Source organism: Buteo buteo, chromosome 20 (genome assembly GCF_964188355.1).
Source record: "Buteo buteo chromosome 20, bButBut1.hap1.1, whole genome shotgun sequence".
NCBI classification, from domain to species: Eukaryota; Metazoa; Chordata; class Aves; order Accipitriformes; family Accipitridae; genus Buteo; species Buteo buteo.
In genome coordinates this window covers 2,792,069-2,816,033 of record NC_134190.1, presented here as the reverse complement: position 1 = coordinate 2,816,033, position 23,965 = coordinate 2,792,069, and the positions used below count along the sequence as shown (strand labels likewise).

The 23,965-nt window shown below is 41.4% G+C and overlaps 1 protein-coding gene across 3 annotated transcripts in view; it reads right to left on the bottom strand.

Annotated features, from left to right (window-relative positions):
- The window catches only part of COL15A1 (collagen type XV alpha 1 chain), a 155,366-nt gene that overhangs the window by 96,559 nt on the left and 34,842 nt on the right, over positions 1-23,965 (bottom strand). For all 3 annotated transcript variants that reach the window (XM_075052255.1, XM_075052254.1, XM_075052256.1), the window contains exons 3-5: positions 8,197-8,744; positions 4,687-4,761; positions 4,129-4,224 (exon numbers count right to left, since the gene is read on the bottom strand). In XM_075052255.1, coding sequence (XP_074908356.1) covers positions 4,129-4,224; positions 4,687-4,761; positions 8,197-8,744 — 719 coding nt within the window. The remainder of the gene's footprint in view (positions 1-4,128; positions 4,225-4,686; positions 4,762-8,196; positions 8,745-23,965) is intronic.

The following is a 23,965-nucleotide window of genomic DNA, read 5'->3' as shown; positions in this document are numbered from 1 at the left end:
TAGAAGTATAAGAGTTAAGATAATGAAAAAAAGTACATTTGTGATTTAGTGAAGTGACTGGAAAAAAACCCCAACAAAATGTCTTGAAATAATCCTAGTCAGTTTAGACATGAAGACATACCCGTGGAATAAAGAAGTAGTAGCTAATAACCACACACAAAGGTTAGTGATCAACATCAGGCAATGGAGTTGAAAGGATGTGTCTAGTAAAAGAATAGTAGGGTGGATATCCTCTACTTGTCTACACGTACTTTGTCGTGGTTTAAGCCCAGCCGGTAACAAACCACCACGCAGCCGCTCCTCCCCTGGGCCACGGTGGGATGGGGAGGAGAAAATATAAAGAAATGCTCGTGGGTCCAGACAGGGATGGGGAGGGATCACTCCCCACTTACCGTCACGGTGATATAGAGAATGAACTGCTTATTGCTTAATGATTGTCTCTCTGTAACTTTACAAACCAAGGACTGGTGTTTGTCAAGGATTAAGCCTGTCAGAGACTGGTACTTGGGAGCGATGAGCAAGAAGGAGCCATGAGCGATCACAAAACTTAATTAAATGTTTGATGAATTTACGATCTTGTTGAGAAGGCACAAGCAGAGGCCTTGCTTGAATAGATAGGGCCAGAAAAGATAAGAACTCCTGCCTTTGTTCTCATCCTTGTAGATAATTTATCTTAAACTAGCCATATGGTTTTACACCACTAATGAAAACTTAGATAATAAGAGCACTAACAAGCATTAATGAATCAAAACATGTAAAAGACCATACTGCGCAGAATCACCTGAGGAGGGTCAACTAGCGGACAAGTGAGGAAGAGTATGGAAGACCACCAGAGGACTCCTGAAGACCACCAGAGACCTTCAATGCGCCTCCGTAAAGGACATTTACATATGCTAATAGTTTCCCAGAAAACTAATGAATATGTATAACATTTCTTGGAAATCTAGTGAATATGTATGTAGAACATGTACTTAACCTGCACAATTAGACCCGACGGTGTGCACAATAGGTGGAGCAATCCCCTGTGCATCCAGCACTGCTAATAAAGAATACCTACTTAATCTTGAAATAATGTTTTGGCACCCAAGGCTGATCTCACATATTTGGAAAATCAAAGGAAAATGTCACGCTTTTACTCCCTGGGAGCGGTATATGGTGATGAACAATAGCTATTACAATTTTAGGTCCCTGTTCGTGTAAATCATAGATGTATTACTAATTTTTTAGCAATGTAACAATAACACTTGCTCATTAAAATAGAAATTTTCTACCTTTTGTACTCTGCAACAGTGAATAATATGCTGAGAAACAACATTATTGTGTGCTGGTTTTGTCTGGGATAGAGGTAATTTTCTTCATAGTAGCTGGTACAGGGCTACGTTTTGGATTTGTGCTGGAAGCAGTGTTAATAACACAGGGACGTTTTGGTTCCTGCTGAGCAGGGCTTACCCAGAGCCAAGGGCTTTTCTGCCTCTTCCCCCACCCCACCAGCGAGGAGGCTGGGGGGGGCACAAGGAGTCGGGAGGGGACACAGCCGGGACAGCTGACCCCAATGGACCCAAGGGATGTTCCAGACCATAGGACGTCATGCTCAGCATGTAAAGCTGGGGGGAGAAGGAAGGGCGGATGTTCGGAGTGATGGTGTTTGTCTTCCCAAGTCCCCGTTAGGCGTGATGGAGCCCTGCTGTCCTGGGGATGGCTGAACACCTGCCTGCCCATGGGAAGTGGGGAAGGAATTCCTTGCTTTGCTTTGCTTGCACACGCAGCTTTTGCTTTACCTATTAAACTGCCTTTATCTCAACCCACCAGTTTTCTCACTTTTATCCTTCTGATCCTCTCCCCCATCCCACCGGCGGGGGAGTGAGTGAGCGGCTGCGTGGGGCTTACTTGCCGGCTGGGGTTAAACCATGACTTCTTGCAAAAAGAGGAATAAACCCCCGAAATTCTACTATCGCTGTGTGCAATTTTGAACAGTGTAGTAATTATGATTGTTAAACAGAAACTTAAAGCAATACCTAAAAAAATTCCATTTTTTCTGGATAGACTAGAGAAGTTAGACATCTTTCCTGAATTAGCCGCAGTTATATCCAAATGAGAAAAAGTGAAAGCACAAAAAGATTTCATGGTTTAAATTTTGTAGTATGATGCACAATGGAGAGGAGCCATCAAAGCACCAGGTGATTTTGCTGCCATTCAGAAGAACCCCAGCCGGCTGCAGAAATAAGCAGACAAGTATCTCCTGAAGTTCAGCAAAGTAAAATGCAAAAGTAAAATGCAAGTCCTGCGTCCGGGGAGGAATTACCCCATGCAGCAACTGGCTGGAAAGCAGCTTTGCAGGAAAGGATGCAGGTAGACAAGTGGAAGAAGAGCCAGCACCGTGCCCTTCTGCCAAAGGCAGCCAGCAGCATCCTGGTCTGCGTTCGGAAGAGTATCACCAGCAGGTTGAGGGAGGCGATCCTTCTCGGCCTGGTTTCAGCTGGGAGAGAGTTATCTCTAACCATTGCTTCTGTATTAAGCAATGGTGAGACACCCATCTTGAGCACTGTGTCCAGGTCTGGGCTCACCAGTACATGGACATATTGGACCAAGTCCACCAAAGGACCACGTAGATCATTAAGGAACCAGGGCTTTTGACCTATGAGAGGAAGATAAGAGAGCGAGGACTGCCTCAAGAAGAGAAGGCTCAGAGCAGTCTTATCAATCCGTACAAAATCCTGATAGGAGAGAGTAAAGAAGACAGAGCCAGACCCTTCTCAGTGGTACCCAGTGAAGGGAAAAGAGACAAGGGACACAAATTAAAATACAAGAAATTCCAGTTCTACATTGGAAAAAACCACACTGGATCAGAGGCAGTGGAGTCTCCATCCTTGAAGAAATCCAAACCCCACTGGCACTGAGCAACCTGCTGTCCCTTGACTCTGCTTTGAGAAGGGAGTTGGACAGGACAATCTTCAGAACTCCCTTTCAAACTCAGCTAGTCTGTGATTCTGTGAAAAGCACAAGGCAGGCCAAAAAGAGTTTAATGAGCTCTATGTAAAAGGCATAAAAATTAATAACAAATCTCTTTTCAAATGCATGAAGCCAGGTCAATACACAATTCAGTTGTAAAAAGAGTGCTCAGAGAATTTTCAGCCATAGCAGAAAAAAATAAGGGTTTTTTGCATTCATGTTGACCATGGAAGTGTTAAAATTCCTGCAGAAGAATATTCTTGGGAAACTCAGCAGAGGATGTGTCTAAAACTGAAGTCTTTTTAAGAAAAGGGTAGGAAACACACTGACAAAGTGAGTGGCAACAAATCATCACAACCAAACAGTATTCACCCACAAGTTCTGAAGGATTCAACAACGAAAGTGCTGAAGTATGTGCTATATCAGGGAAAGGTGAGCACGGTTTCTGTAAAGTCATTTCTCACAAACCTACTGGCTTTCTCTAAAGGAATCAATGAGAACTTGGATAAAAGAAGAATGCTTGATATAAGCTGCAGGGAAAGCTTCATAGTGAGGAGTGGACTGGAATGTTTCAGCCTGGCACAAGAAGGGGGGGGAACATGATGTGATAGGAATCTCTAAAATCACAAATGTTATGGTGAGGAACAACTGTTTACTCTGTCTTGTGCAGAGTTACCACCAAATGAAAGTTGCAGTTAGCATGTTCAGAAGGGCAAGCAAAAGGTGAAAGTCCGTCACAAAACATGTCATTAAATAAGCTAAGTACCTCTGCAGCAGGAAGCTGAGGATGGTAAAATTCCCATGGGTTAAAAAATACAAAGCAAGAAATTCAAGGGCAAAAAACTCAGCGGAGGTCCACGAAACACAAACAGATACACTCTTGGCTCCAGCATTTCCTGAGATAGAAATTGTTGCAGACTAAAAGAGTATTCCTGGTGTCATATTTATGTTCCTGATCTGTTGTTATACTCTTCCCAAAGTACTGGTTGCTGATTGTTGTCAAATATACCAGATTTTTAATCTGACACAGCACAGTCATTCTTATGGATGGGTGCATGTTCTCACAGGTGCCTTTGGAAGTTGTCACATATGAAAAACTAGTGACAAAATCCAGACCTCGCTATCTAAAAAAGTAATATTAAACCAAAAATGTAAAGCAAATAAATCAAATATATTTACCCTTATGGGAAGACGAGAAGGTGCAAGGACTTCTTGTGTCTCAGAAATACCTTCATGTTCTTGAATGCTGCCATTGCCACTGATGTCCCCTGAAGCCTGTGCAAAACCCAATCATGATAGCAAGTTCATAAAAGTCAGGGAAAAAAAAAAGTATGATCTTGATCTCCAAGGAACTGGCTACTTCAATGCAGAAAAAAACTGTCTTTTTTTTTTCCAGTTGGTGAAGCCTCAGTGTCATTATGATGTTAACTTATTTCAGTACTTACAGCATTTCATGAAAATAACCCTTCAAAAAAAATAAAAGTCATAGTTCATTTTCTCAAAGGTGTTATAGAGAACAGAAGATCATGCTTTTTGAAAAGTCACAGTTTTAGGGGCTGTGTAGTCAAAAAAAGAGATTCCCACACACAGATAGTATCATACTTAAAACTATGTTCCCAAGAAGAAACACTCCATTTAGTCTTATGAAAGATGTCTAATGGCAAATGACTTTGAAATGTCAAAGAAGTGCTCTGAGGCACTGAGGATAGATAAATAAGTGTTTATAAGAATACTCACATAAGGGTCATCATCTTCACAATGATCTTCAGTAGCCCTTGGGTCAGATTTGATTGTCAGATGTTGAATTGAGCCCTACATGAAACAACAAAAACAGTTCAAGGAAGTAATATTTTAAGTCGCATGTGTGAAGTGGGGGTGGAGGGGTGGGAATTAAATCAAGAAAAAAACCCTCAGACTTTGTTCTCATTTGCTTGGAAAATGATCTGAAGCATAAAATTTTATGATAATATATCCAGTTTAAAAACGTAAATCTGTTCTTATGTTTTCCTTTTTCAAGATACAGAAAAAATTGAAGCTGCCAGAACACAATGACTATCATGTCCCAATGACAATACAATTGCTACACGGTATTGTTAGTGTCTCAATTGAAGGATCTAATCCTAGATTATGTCCTAGAGTCTGTAAAGCACTGGCTGCTTTTTCTAGTTAAGTGCATTGCAGCTCCAAAAATGGTATGTGAAAACCCCTAAAATTGGAGACAAAGGATGGAAAGGAAATACCAGTAAGTGATGAAGTGGGTCAGGGAGAAACCAGCTTAAAACTTTCCAAAGAGGAAAGAAAGGAGATGGATTTTCTGATAACAAATGTTTGTTTTTTCAGAGTTACAAATTATATTTCTCAGTCTGACATGCTGAAGGAGCAGCAACAATTTCATTTTAAACATTTAAGTCTTGTTTCTTAGATTACAAAGACTCAAAGTGTTTTAAGAAACACGTGGGGGATATTTCCTTGTTACGAGGGCTCACAGAGTTAGGCATGGTGCACATGTAGGACACAAAGATGGGTATTGAAATCGAGAGCCATCTTACCCAACACATAGGACCTGCCTCTTCCCACTTTGCTGACTGTATATTTTGTTTCTCTGCTTTTTTATTTTTTGTAGAGAAGAGCCAGAAGAAGCTGACAGATTTAGTCTTTACCTCTAGACCAACACAGAATACTTCTCAGTCCAGTGATTTACGTCTCTTCAGGGAGCAAGAATGTTTACACCATGCAGCGATATCTCGGTTGTGCTCTGTCTGCTGAGTGTTATCTGCTGAGTATTACCGCAGACACACAGCGGATCCGCTCACTCAGGTGTATAGAAAGCCCGAGTCTCGGTAAGGAAAACTGCAACTACTCTGGAGATGAGAAAAAGTAGTATGCTTTGTTGCTGCTTAATGCCACCCAAAATTGCAAACTCCAGAGGAGGAGTAGCTGCCATTTGAATACACTGCTACATCTGACTTTCTGCTCGCTCTTTCCTCCCTGCAGTGGTCCTCTCTCCCTGTCCTAGAAGCACTGGGGAATTATAAGCAGGGAAGTACTTTAGAAGCAATATTTCTGGTGGCTTCTAGAATATTTCAGAAAGGAACAAAATCTGAGATTCTGTCTTCAACGATCCTCTAATTTCTGTGCCTTCAAAGACCATGAAACTCCTGCAGTTGGTGCCGCCTAAGTCTGCAGGCAACAGCTCAGTGAACTGAACCATCCGATTTCTCTCAAAACTTAATAATGGGCAACTCTGATATTGCGCAATGTCAGACTAACTGAACAGTTCACTGAAAAATTATACATGATACGAGGCACAACCAGACACTTAAGCAGTCTCTTGGAAGCGATGCTTTGTTTTCACAGTATGAATGAATCACATTTGCAGAACGTGTTTTTCTCCTCTTGCTCTAATCTGCTGCCCTGGATGGTGAAGGAAGCAAAATGGAGAGCCCTAATGTTTCCCAAGTGTTGCTGCTAGCCAATTACTCCAACCAGGAAAGTCATGGCCAATCTGCCACGGTAGGAATGATTGGTATGAGGTTATTGTAGTTCCCCCCTGGGTCTTGTGCCTGCTGCTGCCTTCCCTGTTAAATCTAGTTTGCAGAGTCGAGCATCGTCACTATTCAGCTATATTTGGTTGTTGTCTGATTTCTACTTTTCTTTACAAGCACCAGGGCTAGAATTTCCTTTTGTTTCCATAAAATCTGATGATAGTTATGTCCTTTTGTGCCTGGCAACCAGAGCCTTAGACACACAAATTCCCATTAGCCAGAGCAAACCAGCAACTGACATCTATTCAGAGACATTTGCACAATCTGCTGTGAATTGTTTCTATTTTGGGCAATCGATGGAAACAGTTCTTGTCATACAAACAGAGCTTGAGGAGGACTCAACCATTTGGTTTTTCTACCCAAAAGCAATTGTGACATACGATGCACAAAGAAATAAAGGCACAAGACCTAGAGTACACGTCACAATTAATAGAACTGAAGCAATCACAGTATTGACTGATATGTATGTACTTGATATAGCATACAGAACAGCCTATTTCAGTGCAAATGCCTTAAAGTGTAATCCACCATGCATTCTTGTCACTATATTTACAGATTTATCAGTGATAATCTCAGCAACTGATCATCACATATGCTTTTTCCAGGTGGGGTACCGAAGTGGTCTCATTTTCTCAAATGTTTCTCATTCCTACTTACTAATCAGGCACCCCAATACTCAAGTCATCCCATCTGTCTAAGCAAGGTAGTACCAGCAGGTAGTTTTCCTATATATCCCTTTCCACCACTTATTTGCTGCTAATCAGTATATTCCTGTAATTCTAGGTGCTTAGACTAGTCAGATAAATGATAAGAGTACATTATCCTTGTTGCTTACCAGATGGAGCTCATGACCTGCCAGCACACCTGAACTTTGGAAAGAACATCTAATGTCTCTAAAGCAAAGGTTCCACTCAGTTTTGTGCTGCTGCTTTACTAATTTAGGGGAAGAGATATTAATCGCACAAAATACTGTACAAGTTTTGAAATACAAGGGAAGTACAAAAACAAGACAGAAAAAGTGTGACATTTCCCTTTCAGTTTGACAAGGAGTCAACCTCACACATATTGACAGCTTTCACATTTCCATTTGGAAGCTCAATGGCTGAGAAATCCAGTCGGGATGCAGCACAAAGGATGCTTGCACTCAAGCTAAGAAGGCTTGGGAGCCTTGTAGTAGTGGTTTTAGTCAATTCTAGTTTTCTAAAGCACCTGATAAGCTTCAAGTAATATATAAATTGTAGAAATACAGCTTTATCTTCCAACTGTCTTTATCTTTGATGAGATCATTCTCTTCCTTATGTTGAATGTGAAGTAAACATACCTAGCTAATAAGAGTTCAAAATATTGACTTTCTACTAAGGTGTTATTCTCAGAAGTTAAACAAATGGTTACTCTGAAATCTGCCCTTCATAAAAAGGCCAAATAAAGTTATGGGATATATTTCTTTTGAAATTCCTAGTATTCAAACTGAGCATTGAGCTTAATGTATGAACCATTAATAAACTTCTGAGGTTTTAGGAACATTTGCATTTTAAGCCAGAGTTTATAAATCTGCATTGCCTGAACCCTAGCCAGTTATGGAAAATACAAGCTATATAATTTGTAACTTCATTTGGGATATAACCATGATAAGCAGACTTTCTTGGGTAAAGAGTACATGCATAAAACACTGAGGCATGTGAATTTATCAGACAGTACTTACTGTGAACTTTTCCAATCCTGTGGCTCCTGCATTACCAACAAATATCCCAGAGCCTGATTCAAATACCAAGGCTCGAGCTGACCTTTGAAACTGAATTCTCTGATATTCTTCACAGTCCATGAACAAAGCAATATCATTTCCCTGAACAGTCACTGTAAACCTGTTCCACCTGTTAGTCATCACTGGCACTTTAAATGAAGCAGCCTCTCGGGAGATATGGGAACCAGGCTCTGTGTAGTACATAATTATTCTCTGGGTGCCGTCATCAACCGATGAAAGTCTCATTCCCAGGTAAATAGTTTTCTGGAAGGCATCTGTTATTGCAAATAGCACCCCTCCACGATCACTGTTTGGTTTCACTGTAACTACGATGGCAAAATCTCTGTAGAAAGGCAGTGGTATGACAGCACTTGTCAATCGACCGATGTTAGCATCTGGACCGAAGCTGTAGGCTGGAAACCCTCCATAGCCAGTGACAAAGTAGACAGAAGGTGGAAGAGGAACTCCTATTAACTCCGTGAGGTCAAGATGTCCTTTTGAACCTCGTTCTGTAAAGCGTGTGAGAAAACCCTTGTTATTCATTCTTGAATTTATTTAAACCATTTAATTTAAATGATTTAAGAAAGGCCTTAAAAACTGTAATGCAGTGTTATAATACCAGCAACATACTTCTAATACTTTAGGCCCCAGATCAGTTAGTGCTTAAACACATCTAGCTAAGTACATGCGTCCTTCTTTGTCCTTTAACTAACTGAGGATACTCATATACTAAAGGCGCACGTAAACATTTGGTGAAATTGAGTGGTAACAAGTAGTTCCTGCAACATATATTTCACTTCAGCTGTCCATAAACTACAAAGAAAAGTGCTGAATGTGCTTGCAGAGTGGGTTCAGTGAAGATTGAGCAACCTTTTGTTTTCTCAAATAAACTGAGATCCTTTATCCTCACAAACTAAGATGACAGCAAGAGTTCTTTACAAATGGCATGACAGTTTCACAAATACAGGATAAAAATTACAGTGGATTTGCTTTAGCCCTTGCAGTTACCTGCTTCTACAACAGATGTTAGATTTTATTTATGCCCTTATTCTCAGATTTATCTCCTCAGTTGCACTGTGTACATAATAAATACTATTCAGCAATCAAAATTCAGTTTTGAAATGGGAGTATTTTTGCTTTGGCAAACACATGGAATTAAGTATCCCAAAGAGACAACTCCTTCCTGGCTATGAAGGAGCAATGACAACAGCTAAGTATCTACACCCAATTTTAACTAGAGCCTTGGGAAGCCATGCTCTAGCAGCACAGTAGAAACAGAATGTCTAGCAATTTTCTCCTAAGAAGTAAAAACAAGCAAAAAAAGATACCATTTTTAATCATAATGCGTGATTCGGATCTGAATTTATACAGAGCTCCCCTCAAATCTGAAGCCTTTCCTTCCTTTGCAATCTCCTCTTACTTTACATTTTTAAGTTTTTCATTTTATCTAAAAGTCTCAATTCTTCTTACTGGTGTACATTTTCACCCTTTTGAGAATATTTGTGTTATGCAGAAGCAAACAAAGTGCTAGGGTATGTCTTAATGTAGCTACATCACGTAAAACTATAATCACTCATAAACTCCAGTTCATGACTAAGTAACTGCTGGCTTTCTCAGCAGACATGAAAAAAGATCTCCATGACCCAAGAAACTCAGATTTTTAAATCATGTTCTTGATCAAATGCATCCTAGCCCCTCTCTACACTCTTCTTTGCTGAAAATCTTCAGATCCTGGGTGAAAGAAAACATGTATTTGGAACCTTTCTTTACCTAGTTCCTTTCTTTATCTACCTCACACACCAGCCTACCATGGTTCTCAGATTAGCTCCATCAGATAAAAAAGTACCGTGGAAAACAGAGGTCTTGTGGTAGAACCGTACAGATGAGGCAAACAGTCTTGAAACCTCACTAAGAACAGATTGAATTGGTGTCTCATGCTCCACTTTTCCCCCTTCTACCACAGCAGGTGTAAATAACGTGTCTGGAAGAGTATCTGTGGTGGCGAGGTACTTCTTTGTACCTACACAGCCTCTCATTTGCGAGGGCTCCCACTGCTCCCTAGTGTTCCCACGGCCCTTCCTTGTGATGACACCTCTGCATCAGGAAAGTTCCTTAGGCTGATGTCCCCAGACAGCATTAAGCAAGGTTAGCGTGCTCAACGGTCAATTTTCAACACAACGTGGGGAGAACTGATGCCACCTGTGGTAGTCTAACGCTGCAGACATTTACAGGGGACAGGCGCTAAACCCAGCCTATCTTCTTAGAAGTACATTAGGGACAACGGATAGGAGTCAGTCCCCAGATCTGTTTTTTGAACAAATACTTGCGGAAGCTGAAAACAAGCTCCCTCTCTGCCTAAAGGTAAACAGTGGTGAGACCCATAGAGCTGGCTCCCAGCTCAGCCTACCTGTCAGGGACCAAGTCATCCCCAGACAGATCCTGATGCGTTTCACCCTGAGACGACCTGCATTTTGCCAGCAGCCTGCGCACTCCAGTCACGGAATGAGCCGAAAGTTTCCTGGTTGCATATAAAACCATGGGATGTACACACGTAATTACAAACAACTTTTGCTTCGGAACTTGTAACGCCTGGTTTCCTAGGATCTGTGCTCTGCATCATTATTTTCATTTCAGCTCAGTACATCCTACCAACCTGGATTACCTCAAGTTCTTCCTCACGTACGTAGGACCTATTTCTGCCTCCAATACCCACAGCACTCCTACCTCCCTCCCCTACCCCAGGATGTGCTAAAGGATGGTTCCAAGCTGCAAGTATTTGTATTAACTGGCCAGTTCAGGCATTATAATTGACCACCAAGAAGCAGAAATTAGATAATTAACCTCACAGCTCTCACCACAGCTTTTTCTCATTAAGATACTAATCTGCCACTCCCACATTGTGAGGTTGGGGGTTTCAAGAATATAACAGGATGGGTGCCCATTAGCTGCTTATATAGAGAGTCCTCAGCTATAGGGAAGATAATGGGATGAAATTAAACTGAGAAAAGGAGAAAATGTTCTTAATTTGAGGAAAATTGTACGGACAATGCCATCTGTTTGGCTATAGACTAACTCCTCAAGGGAGAGAGTGACCTTCCCCCAGGCTGGTGATTTGAAACAAAACTGTACAAACCAATTAAAAAGGACTGTAGAGAATAATTTCAAAGCTATTGGTTATAACATGACTTTTAACCTTTGTTCCATGATTTGTAAGCATTCCCAAGTCTGTCATAATGTATATATTTGTGCAGTGTGGATTGACAAAGTATCTTTCAATTTTTAAACTTAGTTACTGTAACTGTAATAGCTGTATAGGCTGAAAAAATCCAAATGGAATAGAAATGGAAAAGGTATGACCGTCCATCTGAATACTGCAAACAAAGTGAACTGCTTGAAACTTTGCTTAAAATACCTGATTAAAATCAGGCAAAATAAAAGAATCTTGCACTTGCTCTGAAATCTGGCAAGCCGGTTCTGATGAAGAGCTAGAGAGAGCTTCTTCAGCTGAACTACACTTCTGTTATTCATTATTCATATGCAGTACCATCCTGGGCTGTGTGTTGCAGAGTGGTTTCCATTGTCCTAGTGGCTTTGCAAAGAAATGGTAAAATGTTCTCCGTGCGCCAAAGATGTTATGGTCCAGTTGAAATGAATTCTAATCTGTCATCTTCTCTGTACTTTAGCTTCGGCACTTCCTTGCTAAGGGAACTCATTAACTGGAAAAAAGTCTGCTGTGCTCCATACAGAAAAAATTTCCCTTACATATTTTTAGAAAGTATAGAAGCTATGTTTAGAAACAGAAAAACTAGCTCCTTATTCAGAAACTATTTCCCTTAGACACTTTTAAATGCTTTGCTTGATAGATTTTGCCCCTTCCTAATAGTTTGAAAAGTGGACAAATTTTTTTTCTGGACAAGCAAAGCTAATGATTTTTTGATTGTGGATCTAATATAGAGTCATGTTTTAAATTCACACATACATACACATAAAGGAACTTCAACTACAAATAAAATGCATAACTAAGTCATTACTCAAGAGTAAAAAGGTAAGGAAAGTAGTAAGCTTGAAGGAGAATATAGGATCTGTATGCACATACCAAACAGTAACATATAGAACACAAAATGCTTGTTCTTTTCACATAGGCTCTGAGATAAATGAAACACAGTTGCAAAAGGTGGCAGCAAAAGACAGTAAAGAAGAATCAGGATTTTCATTTGAGTAAAACAAGTCAGGAGACTCAGCAAATATCTGAACTTCAGTGAGACTGGGGTAGAAGCTTGCACCTACCCACTATAGAAAAGCAAAATATGAAGCTTCTAGCCAAATTCTGTACTTACAGCTCATCCCCAGCTCTTAATGGATTTATCAGGACCTACAGTTACAGTTAAGAGCAGAATATGGACTTACAGCCACAGGTTTTGTTCCCATTCAATTATCTCTGATAAATTGATGTCCGCCTGCTGCAGCTACGTTAGAATAAAAATGCCTCTTATTCCCTTAAATCAATAGGTAAAAGCAATGCTATTTTAAGTACTTTTAAGCCAGCAGAGCACTATGTTGTGCCAGTATAATTTTGTTTCAAACATGCATTGCTACTAAGACACTGGATATTGGGGAGCATCCAGAATTCATCCCATTTATGTCCAAGTTTCCTAGACCTGGGGCACTAGAAGGTGTGGTATGGAAGCAGCTTTAGTATTAGCTGTATTTTATCTCAAAAAAGCAGTAGAATACCATGAATTGGGATGGTATTTTTATAATTCTAGAGTTATGAGCTGTGCTACACTTTGCATTTGTTATCATTTGTTGTTGTATGTTGTAGTTGGAATTTTTATAGAATTTGCAGAAAGCTGGAGATTCCCACTGAGTAGCTTAAGGCACCAGTTGAGAAGTATCAGTGTGTTGTAAAAATCATCCTGTATGGATTGTTTTAAGAATGCGGATGACAATAGTAGAGGTTTTTTTCTTCTTTTAATTATATTTTTTTGCATGTAATTACCTCAGTGCTTCACTACTGAAAATAGCGTAACCATAAAAACAACAAACAACCATTTTGGCATTAGAAGATTTGTGGTGTCCCTACTGTGTCTTTAGCACAGCAATCAATAATGGTGGAAGATCATGAAGCTCAAAATGGACTGGAAAAAAAGGCAAAGCTCTTTAGAAACAGGTACGAGAAGGGTTTAGTTATTAGACAGAAAAGGAGACCAGAAAGAAACACAGTGTTGACATTAGAAGGGCAGCAGTTGGAGAAGTTCCTAAAAGCGGAGTTACCGGTGTAGAAATGGCATTCATGGGAGCATTTTGAAACTGCAGCTGTGAAGTGACAGATATTGTGACTTAAGCCTTGGTGCTCATCTGACCCCAAACGGCGCTGCTTTGCTCCAGATCACTGTCAGGTATGTGTAGTGAGAAGAGAAACATACCTCGCCTTCACCCTGCATGAGCTAGGCAGGGTGGAATCACACACCTGTGGGATCCAAAATACTTTTCCACTGCTCACAAGGGGTGAAGTACAGGGGAAAGAAAAAAACCTGCCTGTTTGGAGGTCTATTACATTTGCTTTAATTGTTAAAACACAAACCCTGTATTTATATCTTATAAATGGGAGTGGAGGCAGAGGCAGAGAAAGGCTCAGATTCATGTAACTTCGCTTATTATACCATCAGTAACTTTTAGGTTAGGAGCTTTCTTTCACATGCAGTAGTTGTCTTTACAGAAAGAGTGCAGAGTAACCAGTGACACCAAAAGGCAAGTTACTCCAACCTAACAGCTTTTGCAGAGGCATGTCACTCTCTGATAATCTAGATGCACAGATTTGTCTCTTACCCTTAAAGGGAATGGACCTGAGTTCAAGTCCATGGATGCAGATGAAGGACATATCCAGAGGTCAGGCTGTATCTGTACCACATAACTGAGGGCAGTAGCAAAGATCCCTGAATCATTGAAAGAACACGGATGCGGAAAAAAAATGCCTGCTCAGTTTAGGTGGGGCACAGAGCCTGGCTGGATCTACAGCTTCTGGACTGCTCTGGGGACTGCGGGCGGGCGTGACTTCATACCGGCTGCCCCTTCCTCACGCTTTCCCACATGGAGCGGGGTTGTCCCAAAGCTGGGGTTGATCCAAAACCATTGGCCGATCAAGCCTCATCAGAGCAATGTCAGTCCACTGAAATTAGTGGAAAGACTCCTTGCGAACCTAGCAGGCTTTGCATCAGACTAAAAGAGTCTTTAGCACTGGATCCATGTACTTTTTTACCCATTTTTAACAGTTGCAGGTGAAGTGACATATGCCTTGTTTAAGTGTATGCAACTCCATTACCAAGTCTGAATTTGCCTGCCTTTTTTTTAAAATGCTATCAGGAACTTAAAGGTTTGTATTAAAAATTATTTTAGAAATACGACTCGATCTGGGCCTTTCTTACAAATAGTAATTATAAACCTGAGATCTTCTGACACCTGGAGTCGAGCATGTGTATTTCCTGTTGTTTAGCAGAGCTCATATAAAACATGGAATACCTACAGCCCTTGTTTCTAGCTAATATGCTGCACTTCCACACAACCTAACTTCTAAGGTGGTATAAAGTATACGAGCATACATGCTTTAGGAAACCTACTACAACAGAATCAAAGGCTACAGGGTTACCGATAAGGACACTGTTTGTCAGTGTACTTTTATCCTCGGTTTCATCTCTAGAAGATATACCAGAAGCAGAGTTCAAAGGCAAAGCTGTCATCCCTGACACAGAATTACCCCTCTTAGTCCCATCTTAAATCACACAGTTCCAAAGGCCCAAGTCTGAAAAAAAGAAAAGAAATATTGACGTCAAGTCCTTTGAGTAACAGAAAATGATTACCATTGTATGGTGAGGCCAACCCGTGCTGCACTACTGCAAAATAAACACGCTGCTGTTCTCCTCCATGCTGTAAGAGGGTGCTTGAGCTGGACCATCTCAATTACATGAATGCAAAGACCCAAGTTGCGCATAAAGGACTGTCATATTCGGCCCTAACCACTTAATTTTTAGCAGTTTTTTCAGCTGATATTTTAAGGATTGTCACATTTATTTCATCCATCATGTTTTTAGCTAGAAATGCCTTTTAACACAATTATTGAGGTACATCAGCTGCTACATTTAGCCAAATTCTGCTCCAGGTTAATGAACCTTGACAGGTACATAAAAGAGTCAGAATAACACGCTCAAGCAGATGGTATTTGCTAAATGTAAGAAGCCAACCACCCTGTAGCTAAAATCATGGCAGCTGTTTTTAACTCAACCAGGCGAGGGTTCGGATGGCTCCAGAGGTCTGGGCATGGGAGTGGGGTGGGTGCTGGCTTTTGAGTGCAATTATTACTTTCCCTTTCTTTTGAATTTATAACTTAAGCTCACCTAAAGTTTCACCCTATTCCTCTTCAGACACTTTTTATCAGAGCTGCTGTCCATAATCCTTTCCCGTGCTTAGAAAAGCCCATTTGCTCCACGGCTTTGCATGGTTGGCTTTGCACCCTGTGAAAGAACGCCTCCTGTCACTGCTCTTCACTGCTTTTTGCCTTTTCATGTTCTTTTAAGGCAATGGGATAAAAGCAATATTCTACGAAGGCTTTCAAAACCAGACAAGGCTCAGAGCAGCCAATGTCAAGCACTTCTGTGTCTGTAAACTTGACCAAGCTGACCTCGCTTCTCTGTCCTCTTCCAGTCCAGATAATCATAAATCTAGGTTGTAAGCTCCCTTTCCAGCAGAGTAAATAAACCATCTCTGTCTCAACGGCACAGTGCGGAGCCTATGTTGCCTCTACTCTGCATTCAAAGAAATTCTGTAACTGTAATAGAACATTATTTTATATTGGATGTGGTTGTGAGATGCAGTAAGAAAATTTCATCTTCCCTGCTGCCAAAGTGTATTTATTTTGCAGTTAACGAGAAATATTTATAGCAATAACATAAGGCAGAGAAGGATTTCCACATCTACAAAATAAAAGTTGATCAAGTACTGCAAAGGGAAAAATAAGGGAAATATTTTAACACAGTCCCAGCTGTGCTACATGAAACAGAGGAGGCTAGCGTCATTGCTGCTCTCAGAAAAACCAGCATTTGCTCTGCTTACCCGGCTTGAGCACATTTCTAGTGGCCATTGATACACTGTTGGAAAACATGGATAGAATCTATTGGTATTCAAGGCTGGAGCATTTTCTTCCAGATGTCTAAAGAAACCTCAGAAGCTCTTTTTTGTGGTGTTGCACACGCAGAAGTAAGGCTGCAGTCAGTAGGAGCTGCAGTACTTACTGACACGCAAAATCAGGCCTGACATTCTTTTGTGGAAATAATTTTCCAACACTTTCTGCCAGCTCCCGCTTTTCCGTCATTATCATTCTGCCCTCTACTGTACAAAACTGTATGTAGTTCACCTACTGAAATAATTAATTAAATATGCACCTATACTGCACAAAATAGTCTTCCTTTTTTCCCATCTTATCTTGTTTGAGAAACTTTATGTCACTACAACACTTTCAAGGTAATAAAAAAAATTTTTGTCCTCCATACAAGCCATTTTTTCAGTTTTTCTGATCTAATACTGGACTACTTTCTTATTGTTTTGTTAGCTGCTTGCCTAGAAGATCTACCATATACATTCAGGGGCACACGGCTTTTTGTATGTAAACCCAAGGCCTTTTAATGTGTACTTTTACACAATGAACGGTTCTCCTTTAATGACAAAAATCTGTGTTTAAAACACATCCGTTTCTTTGAGTCACAGCAGTATGGAATATCAAATATAGAATAGATGTTAGTTATTGTCCTTCTTTCCTCAGAAACAGATGAGAGGTAAAAGTGGGAAATATTTAGCAATTCATCTAGAGGAAAGCTAACTGAGCTGTTAACCAGAAGGTCAACAGACTGAAAACCATCCATTGTCTGTTGCATGATCCAGGGCAGCCTTATGGCCCAGACTATATTTAAGGTCAAACAATCACAGTGACCCACTTAATTTGTAATAATGAACAACTGTGTGCACAGATGAGTAGGCATACGTGTGACTGTAAAGAAAAAGAAAGAACTTATGGACCTGGTACATCCCCAAAGGCTTAGCACAAGAAAAGGGAATCATCCTTGAAGGGGTACCTTTCATGGGTAAATAAATGGCTCAAAAGGCCTCATAAGAAGAGTGTGAACCAGGCATGGAAGGAGCATAGAAAGTACAGAGAAAAGTGTCAGGGGGCTGCAAGGTCAGGAGGAGAAGCAGGACTCTGATTTCCATGTGCCCTAGTGCAAAAAGCAAAGGCAAATTAGTAAAGATGCCCTTCATGGAAAAAGAAGATTTCCAGACTTGCAGGAACACTTCTCTGTAAAAAGACCTTCAACCAAACATACACACACACCCCCGCCCCAGCATTGCAAAATATTTACTCTGCATTTAGAAGCCTGCAAGGGCAACACAGCAGGGCACAGGCAGTCCGGGAGATTTCTGGAGTGCGTTGATGATCGCCTCCTGATCGCGGTGATGATGGAGCCAGTGAGGGGTTGCTGGGCCTCACGCTTACAATCAAGGAAGAAGTGGGCGATGTGAAAGCTGCGGGCAGCCTTTGCTGTAGTGATCGTAAGATGGTGTTCGCGATATGATCATCTCAGGGTCCTGAGAAGATGGAACAAGGCAAACAGTCGCATTACAGCCCTGGACCCCTGAGTAGCTGGCTCCAGTTGAGCCTGCTTTCACTAGATGATCTCCAGACGTCACTTTCAACCTCACTGATTCTTTCATTCTATGACTCTAAGCATATTTATAATGCCATAGTAATAGTTTCACTGCCTTCTGAAAGGAGAATTTTGAAGCAACCTGCTTTTATAGTATTTGCACCAGTATTCGAGCAACCAAAGAGTGACGGTGACAATGCTAAAGAAAGAATGTCACAAGCATGTAGCAGATCTATAACTGACTGCACAAACAATTTCTCTAAATACAAAGTAGGGTTTTTCTATTTATATCTGCCAGGATTGCTATTTGCAAGCATCTGCTTTAACAGAGATACAGATGTGTTTCTGAAAGTGGCAGGACAGGAGTCCTCCATGGTTCCTTTCAGTAGATATAGTCATAGGACACCTATACTCACTTTACAAGTTCCTCAGACAGTTGCAAAATACCATGCCAAAAACTTCTTCCGTGTACTTTTCATTCCTGCTGTCCTGGTTTCAGCTGGGATAGAGTTAATTTCCTTCCTAGTACCTGGTATAGTGTGTTTTGGGTTCAGGATGAGAAGAATGTTGATAACACACTGATGTTTTCAGTGGTTGCTGAGTTGTGTTTAGACCAAGTCAAGGATATTTTGGCTTCTCCTGCCCAGCCAGCGAGAAGGCTGGAGGGGCACAGGAAGTTGGGAGGGGACACAGCCAGGGTAGCTGACCCAAACTGACCAAAGGGGTATTCCATATCATGTGACATCATTCCCAGTATATAAACTGGGGGGATTTGGGGGGGAGGGAGGGGAAGATCACTGCTCAGGAACTACCTGGACATCAGTCAGCAGGTGGTGAGCAATTGCACTGTGCATCACTTGTTTTGTATATTCCAATTCTTTTACTATTATTATTGCCATTTTATTATGATTATTATCATTATGATTATTTTCTTCCTTTCTGTTCTATTCAACTGTTCTTATCTCAACTCATGAGTTTTACTCCCCTCCCCCGATTCTCTCCCCTGTCCCACTGGGTAGGGGAGGAAGTGAGTGAGCGGCTGCGTGGTGCTTAGTTGCTGGCTGGGGTTAAACCACGACATGGGGCTAGCGAAAATATATTCTAGTTGGCCAATTCTATCCTGAACACATACTTTGACTGATCAGATACCTGCCTTTAACTACCTGAAGCCTGTTACAAAGCTGATGAAGCAAACTCTTCCTGGTAGTGCCAGATGCCACGGTAAGGATCAAGAGCCAGAAGCTGCAGTGTGCAAGTTGAGTTTGGACTTCGAGATGAGCCTGTTTGTCAGAGGGTGGAGCAGTGCTGACACAGCTTGTTCAAAGAGCCTGTGGAATCTTTTCCCTGGAGGTTTCCAGGACTTGGCTAGGCAAATCCATAGTCCTAGTGCTTTGAAGAACGGACCAGATCAGATGACCTCCAGAAGTTCCTTCTAAATGGCATTTCTTTGATGAAACATAGGCTTCTTGGCTATCATAATGGTGTAGTAGTAGAAATACTCAGGATAAATGGTTGATTACTTCTGTGTACCCTGTCAGGTTACACTGATGGAGAATACAGTCATTTCCCTATTCTATTTTGGAATATTAAGAACAGCAGAAGTCTGAAAACGGAGTCTTTCAGAAATCTGATAGATCTTTCTTAACTCATGCCAACTTCCAGTATTTGGGACTGTTGATTCTTTACCCACTCTCAATACTTCAGGAAGGTTGATCAGTGGCTTTAGCAACAGGCACCCACAAACCTTTTCAGCTTGGCTGTTACATCAAGAGTTACCATTTTAATCACCTCCTCTCTAATTTTTATCTTCTTAACTGACTTCATGCTTTGAGCCGGTGGAGTGCATGAACTCTCTGATTGAATCAATCTGTCTTTCTCCAGCCCTTGAGGCATAGATCAGACAAGAAACAAAAGTCCCTTTTCTCCATCACCTGATTGCATTTAGGTGACATTTGGTGCCGGGCGGTTGGCAGCCGTGCATCATCGGTCGTCTCTGTGTGTAACTAGTAGTAGTTACTTGTACCAAGAATAGTACTGGTGTACCACTCAGCCGAATGGCCAGATCAGACAGCAGATGTACCACAGAAATTTAGCCCAGACAAAGCAAAGCTGCTCGTCAGCACACAAGAATGCTCGTTGTACTGTAGCGTCAGGGCATGGCTACAGAGACATGGAAGATTTCTGCTTAGACCAATCTCACTTCGAATTAGCGAGCACTCATTTTCTTCCTTTGGTTTCTAATGAATTGCTGTGAAGCATAGGCTGGTGTTGACAAGCATAATAATTGAGCTCTGTGCAGAGATCTTTAATATCTACTCGTTTATGATAAAACCACCTACCACCTTTCCACTCCTATGCATGGTTGAGGGAGATACCGTGCAGTAAGATCACTTGGCTCCTTTGTGCATGCACAGTTCTGATCTCGGCAAACAGCAAACGAGACGTCATCTGCAGCGCACAGCAACCTCGCTCAGCCCTTCACAGAACAGAAACCGTGAGATGCATTCACATGTGCCATCTGCTGAGGGTTTTTCTGTTAGGTAATTGTTTACATCCATGAAAACAGCTGTCCTGACATGACAGATGAAGGCACAGGAATGTGCAGAAGGCTGCTCCACAAACTTCTTTCTCTTGTTCCACAATTCAGTTTAATGCTGAGTCTTAAATGTTTTCACCAGCTGGTACACAATATAGGCACAGTGTCAGGTCATTATTTACATTTATTAAGATTTCAGTGGGAAAAATATATTCCCAGGATAAGGTTTTGTGTATTTTCTCACAGTTGTTAATATATTTGCTAAATAGGATTTTGCTTTTAAATTTCAAAAAGTGCATTTAATCCTTTTCTGCTAGGATATATCATTTATCACAGGGAAAGAAACATTTCTCAGTGGAAGTTACTTCGTAAAACATGGGTAGAACATAACTGCATCTATCTCCTGGTAGTACCTCAGATGGGTTCTGGCAGCACAGCAAAACATTTTATTGATCTTTAAGATCAAGAAGGAATCAGAACCGATCAATGAGTTTTCTTGAAGCTTAAATTTACAGTGCTTTCTTTAAACATTGCCCTTTTAAAAAAAGTCAGATTTTCCTCAGGGACGTGATTCTGACATCAGTAGGAATGTCTTCATCAGTTTCAATGGATGTGAGCTTTGGTCCTGAGCTATTTTAGTAATATTTATTCTCTTTAAAAATGTGTGGATCAGGAGCCAGCAGAATATTGAAGCAGAACCCTAAAGTAGGGCACAGCTTTGTGAAAGGGCTACCCAGATCTTCTTCTGAAAGCAAACATACTAAAAAACTCCAAATGTCTGACCCTTGGTTCCTCTGGTACTAAGCAGCATTTACAGTCACAGCAGCATAACGTAAAACTAACTTCTCTCGTTGCAGTGTAATGCAATTCACATTTCTTTGTGCCCAGTACTGACACTCAACAGATCACAGTAAGGAGCCTTCTTTGCTGGGTGTTGAATCAAATTACTAGATCTGACCCGACCAGGTTATCTGTAGAAAATTATGCCAAGTTCTCCATGAACGTGAGATAGATGAGCAGTGCCTTCCTCCGCTGAACCACCTGGTTGTCGGAGGGGATATTTTCAGGGATATTTTCAAGACAAAGGCTGCACGACCAGGCTTCATGAGTTAAAGGACATTCTCAGGGCTCTATGCTGAGAATTCCAGAATCCTGGCTAAGGTACTTGGACAAACAGCAGCACCAGCAGGAGGGAAGGGGAGAAGGAGGATTAGCTGGAAGAGACGCTCAAAGGTGCGATGCTGGTATCTGTGGCAGGAAGAATATGGAAATAGCTGGATGGAAGGGAACAGAGTCCTGGGGGGTGTATTAGACCAATGGAGCAGAACTTGAACTGCTGAAGGGTGGTTGGAGGCTCAGAAGGGACAGGGCTTGGGATAAGCAGGAGCTCATCTGAGGTGCTCATCTGAAAAGGGATTCAGCACAAGGTGGTAGAACAAAACCTTATACAAAAATATAAGTTTAAGCAACTTTACTATTTCTTTAGAAATACAGAATCCTACCCCAACTACTTCCCTGTGACAAGGTCGGCACTGAAATGGGTTTTGTGCAGTTCTTGCACTCAGAATGACGCGAAGCTGCTATTGCACCCAGTCTTGTTCAGGTAGGGCAGGTGTGGGGAGGAGAGGGAAAGAGCAGGCTTTAGGGCATCCACCTCCCGAACGACAACTGGACAAAATTCACCTCTATAAGAATTACAGAGCCTGTATTGAATATTGCAGCTCTCCAATAGCATGCCCCTGTGGCGAGGCTGGACGCTGGCTTTATGGAGTGAAATTTGTGCATCCTGTAAATATGTAAACTATGATTCAGGCAATCTCATTGCCAGCTGGAGGGACAAGTAGCCTTTAATGATTGCAGGAGAGCAGGAGCTTTTGCCTTTCACCACTAGGCAGCAACACAGCGCTTCATAAATCAGGTTGGAGCTTTGGTTTAGGAAAGGAGAAGATTGCTTATGGATCACCCGTGTCAGTGTCTGCTGCGTGTGCTCTTTTACAACATCTAAGCTAGCATGTGTTTTAATTTCCTTTAAGTTCATAACAAAACAGATGTGAATTATCACTTTGCCCTCCTCCTTTCACAATGACCTTGGAAATCAGACAAAATACATTAAACTAAGTCTGCTGCGTCTTTTCATGGGGGAAAAGAAATTACACTGCTGTTCTTGTTCTCTCTCTTTTTTTATCTTGCATTTTAAGAGAGAAAATTCTTGCAAGGCCATGACCAACACCCTCATTGCCAAAATATGTATTTCTAAGATGATGGAGACGGTTCTCTTTTAAAGCACTGGGAGAGCCGTCTGACACTTTTCTAGATTTAACAGTTGTACATGCCAGCAGAGAGTCTCTGCCCAAATGTGGAAAAACAGACACCTATTTAAAGACACTGACATAGTCTGGCACACTGACCTGGATATAAATTCTCATCCCATATAAAGACATTTAATGGAAACCAGGACAGAGAACACATAATCGGCAGCTCCTGCAGTTGCTCCTGCTGTCTCTGCTAGCCCCCAGCTCCACTACAAGGTTCTGTCCTTGGGCCAGGGGTGTAAGAAGGATATGAGCAGATGGGAATTGTGCCTTACAATTTGCTTTATGAAAATCGGAAACCTTCACCCACAAATGCCCCTTCCTTCCTCACACCATATCTCTTAGCTCAATCAAATGATCCGAAACCATCTCCCTATATTTCCCGTGAGTAATTTAGCACACCTTCCCGTTTTTCCTCTGACACTGCGAATGACCCAGGATTCTCTCTCCTGTCAGAAAATCCTGCTCCAGACCATCACTTCCATGGTCAGTGCTGCTGTAAGAAGACAGATGTCGTGCTCCCTGCTCACACCACTATCACGACATCTGTCCCATCACAGCGTTACGAGCCAGTCCATATGTCTAGTGAGTCTTGCCTTCGGGCCAAATTTGTATGCTGTGCACAGTCTGGCCTTGCAAACAGAGCCTCAAGCCTACCCAAGAACAGCCAAGGGCAAGCATTATCCCAAATATTGCTGCAGGGGGTCTTTGAGTGGTACACGAGAGAAACAAATAGCTGATATATTTGTGTAGCTTCTCCAGTCTGGCACGGTCTCTGCGTGATGGAGGCTGATACGTCTATAGGATATCATCAGAGCTTTAGGCAAAGCTTTATGAGACCTTCCACTAATTTGAGAGTGGAAAATCACTTAATTGCAGGTCAAGTTAGATCAGAACAGAAAAATAAAAATATTACAATAACTGGTTTTTAATTTTTTTTTAATTAAGGGCCATGGGCCTATTAAGATAATAAAAACTAAAGGATTTTTTTAATGTATCCTTGACTATTACACAGCACTTTGAGACCTAGTGGACTGTATTCCTCTCTCAGATGACTAAGCTACCCCTGCTTTTATGTTAAGCAACAGAAATTGATACTTCGTTACTAAAATTTTGCTTTCAAGCCCTTAGGAGGACTTTCCTTGCCTTCCAGGAGTATCCCTTTCATAAATGTTCTTCAGTTTATGTAC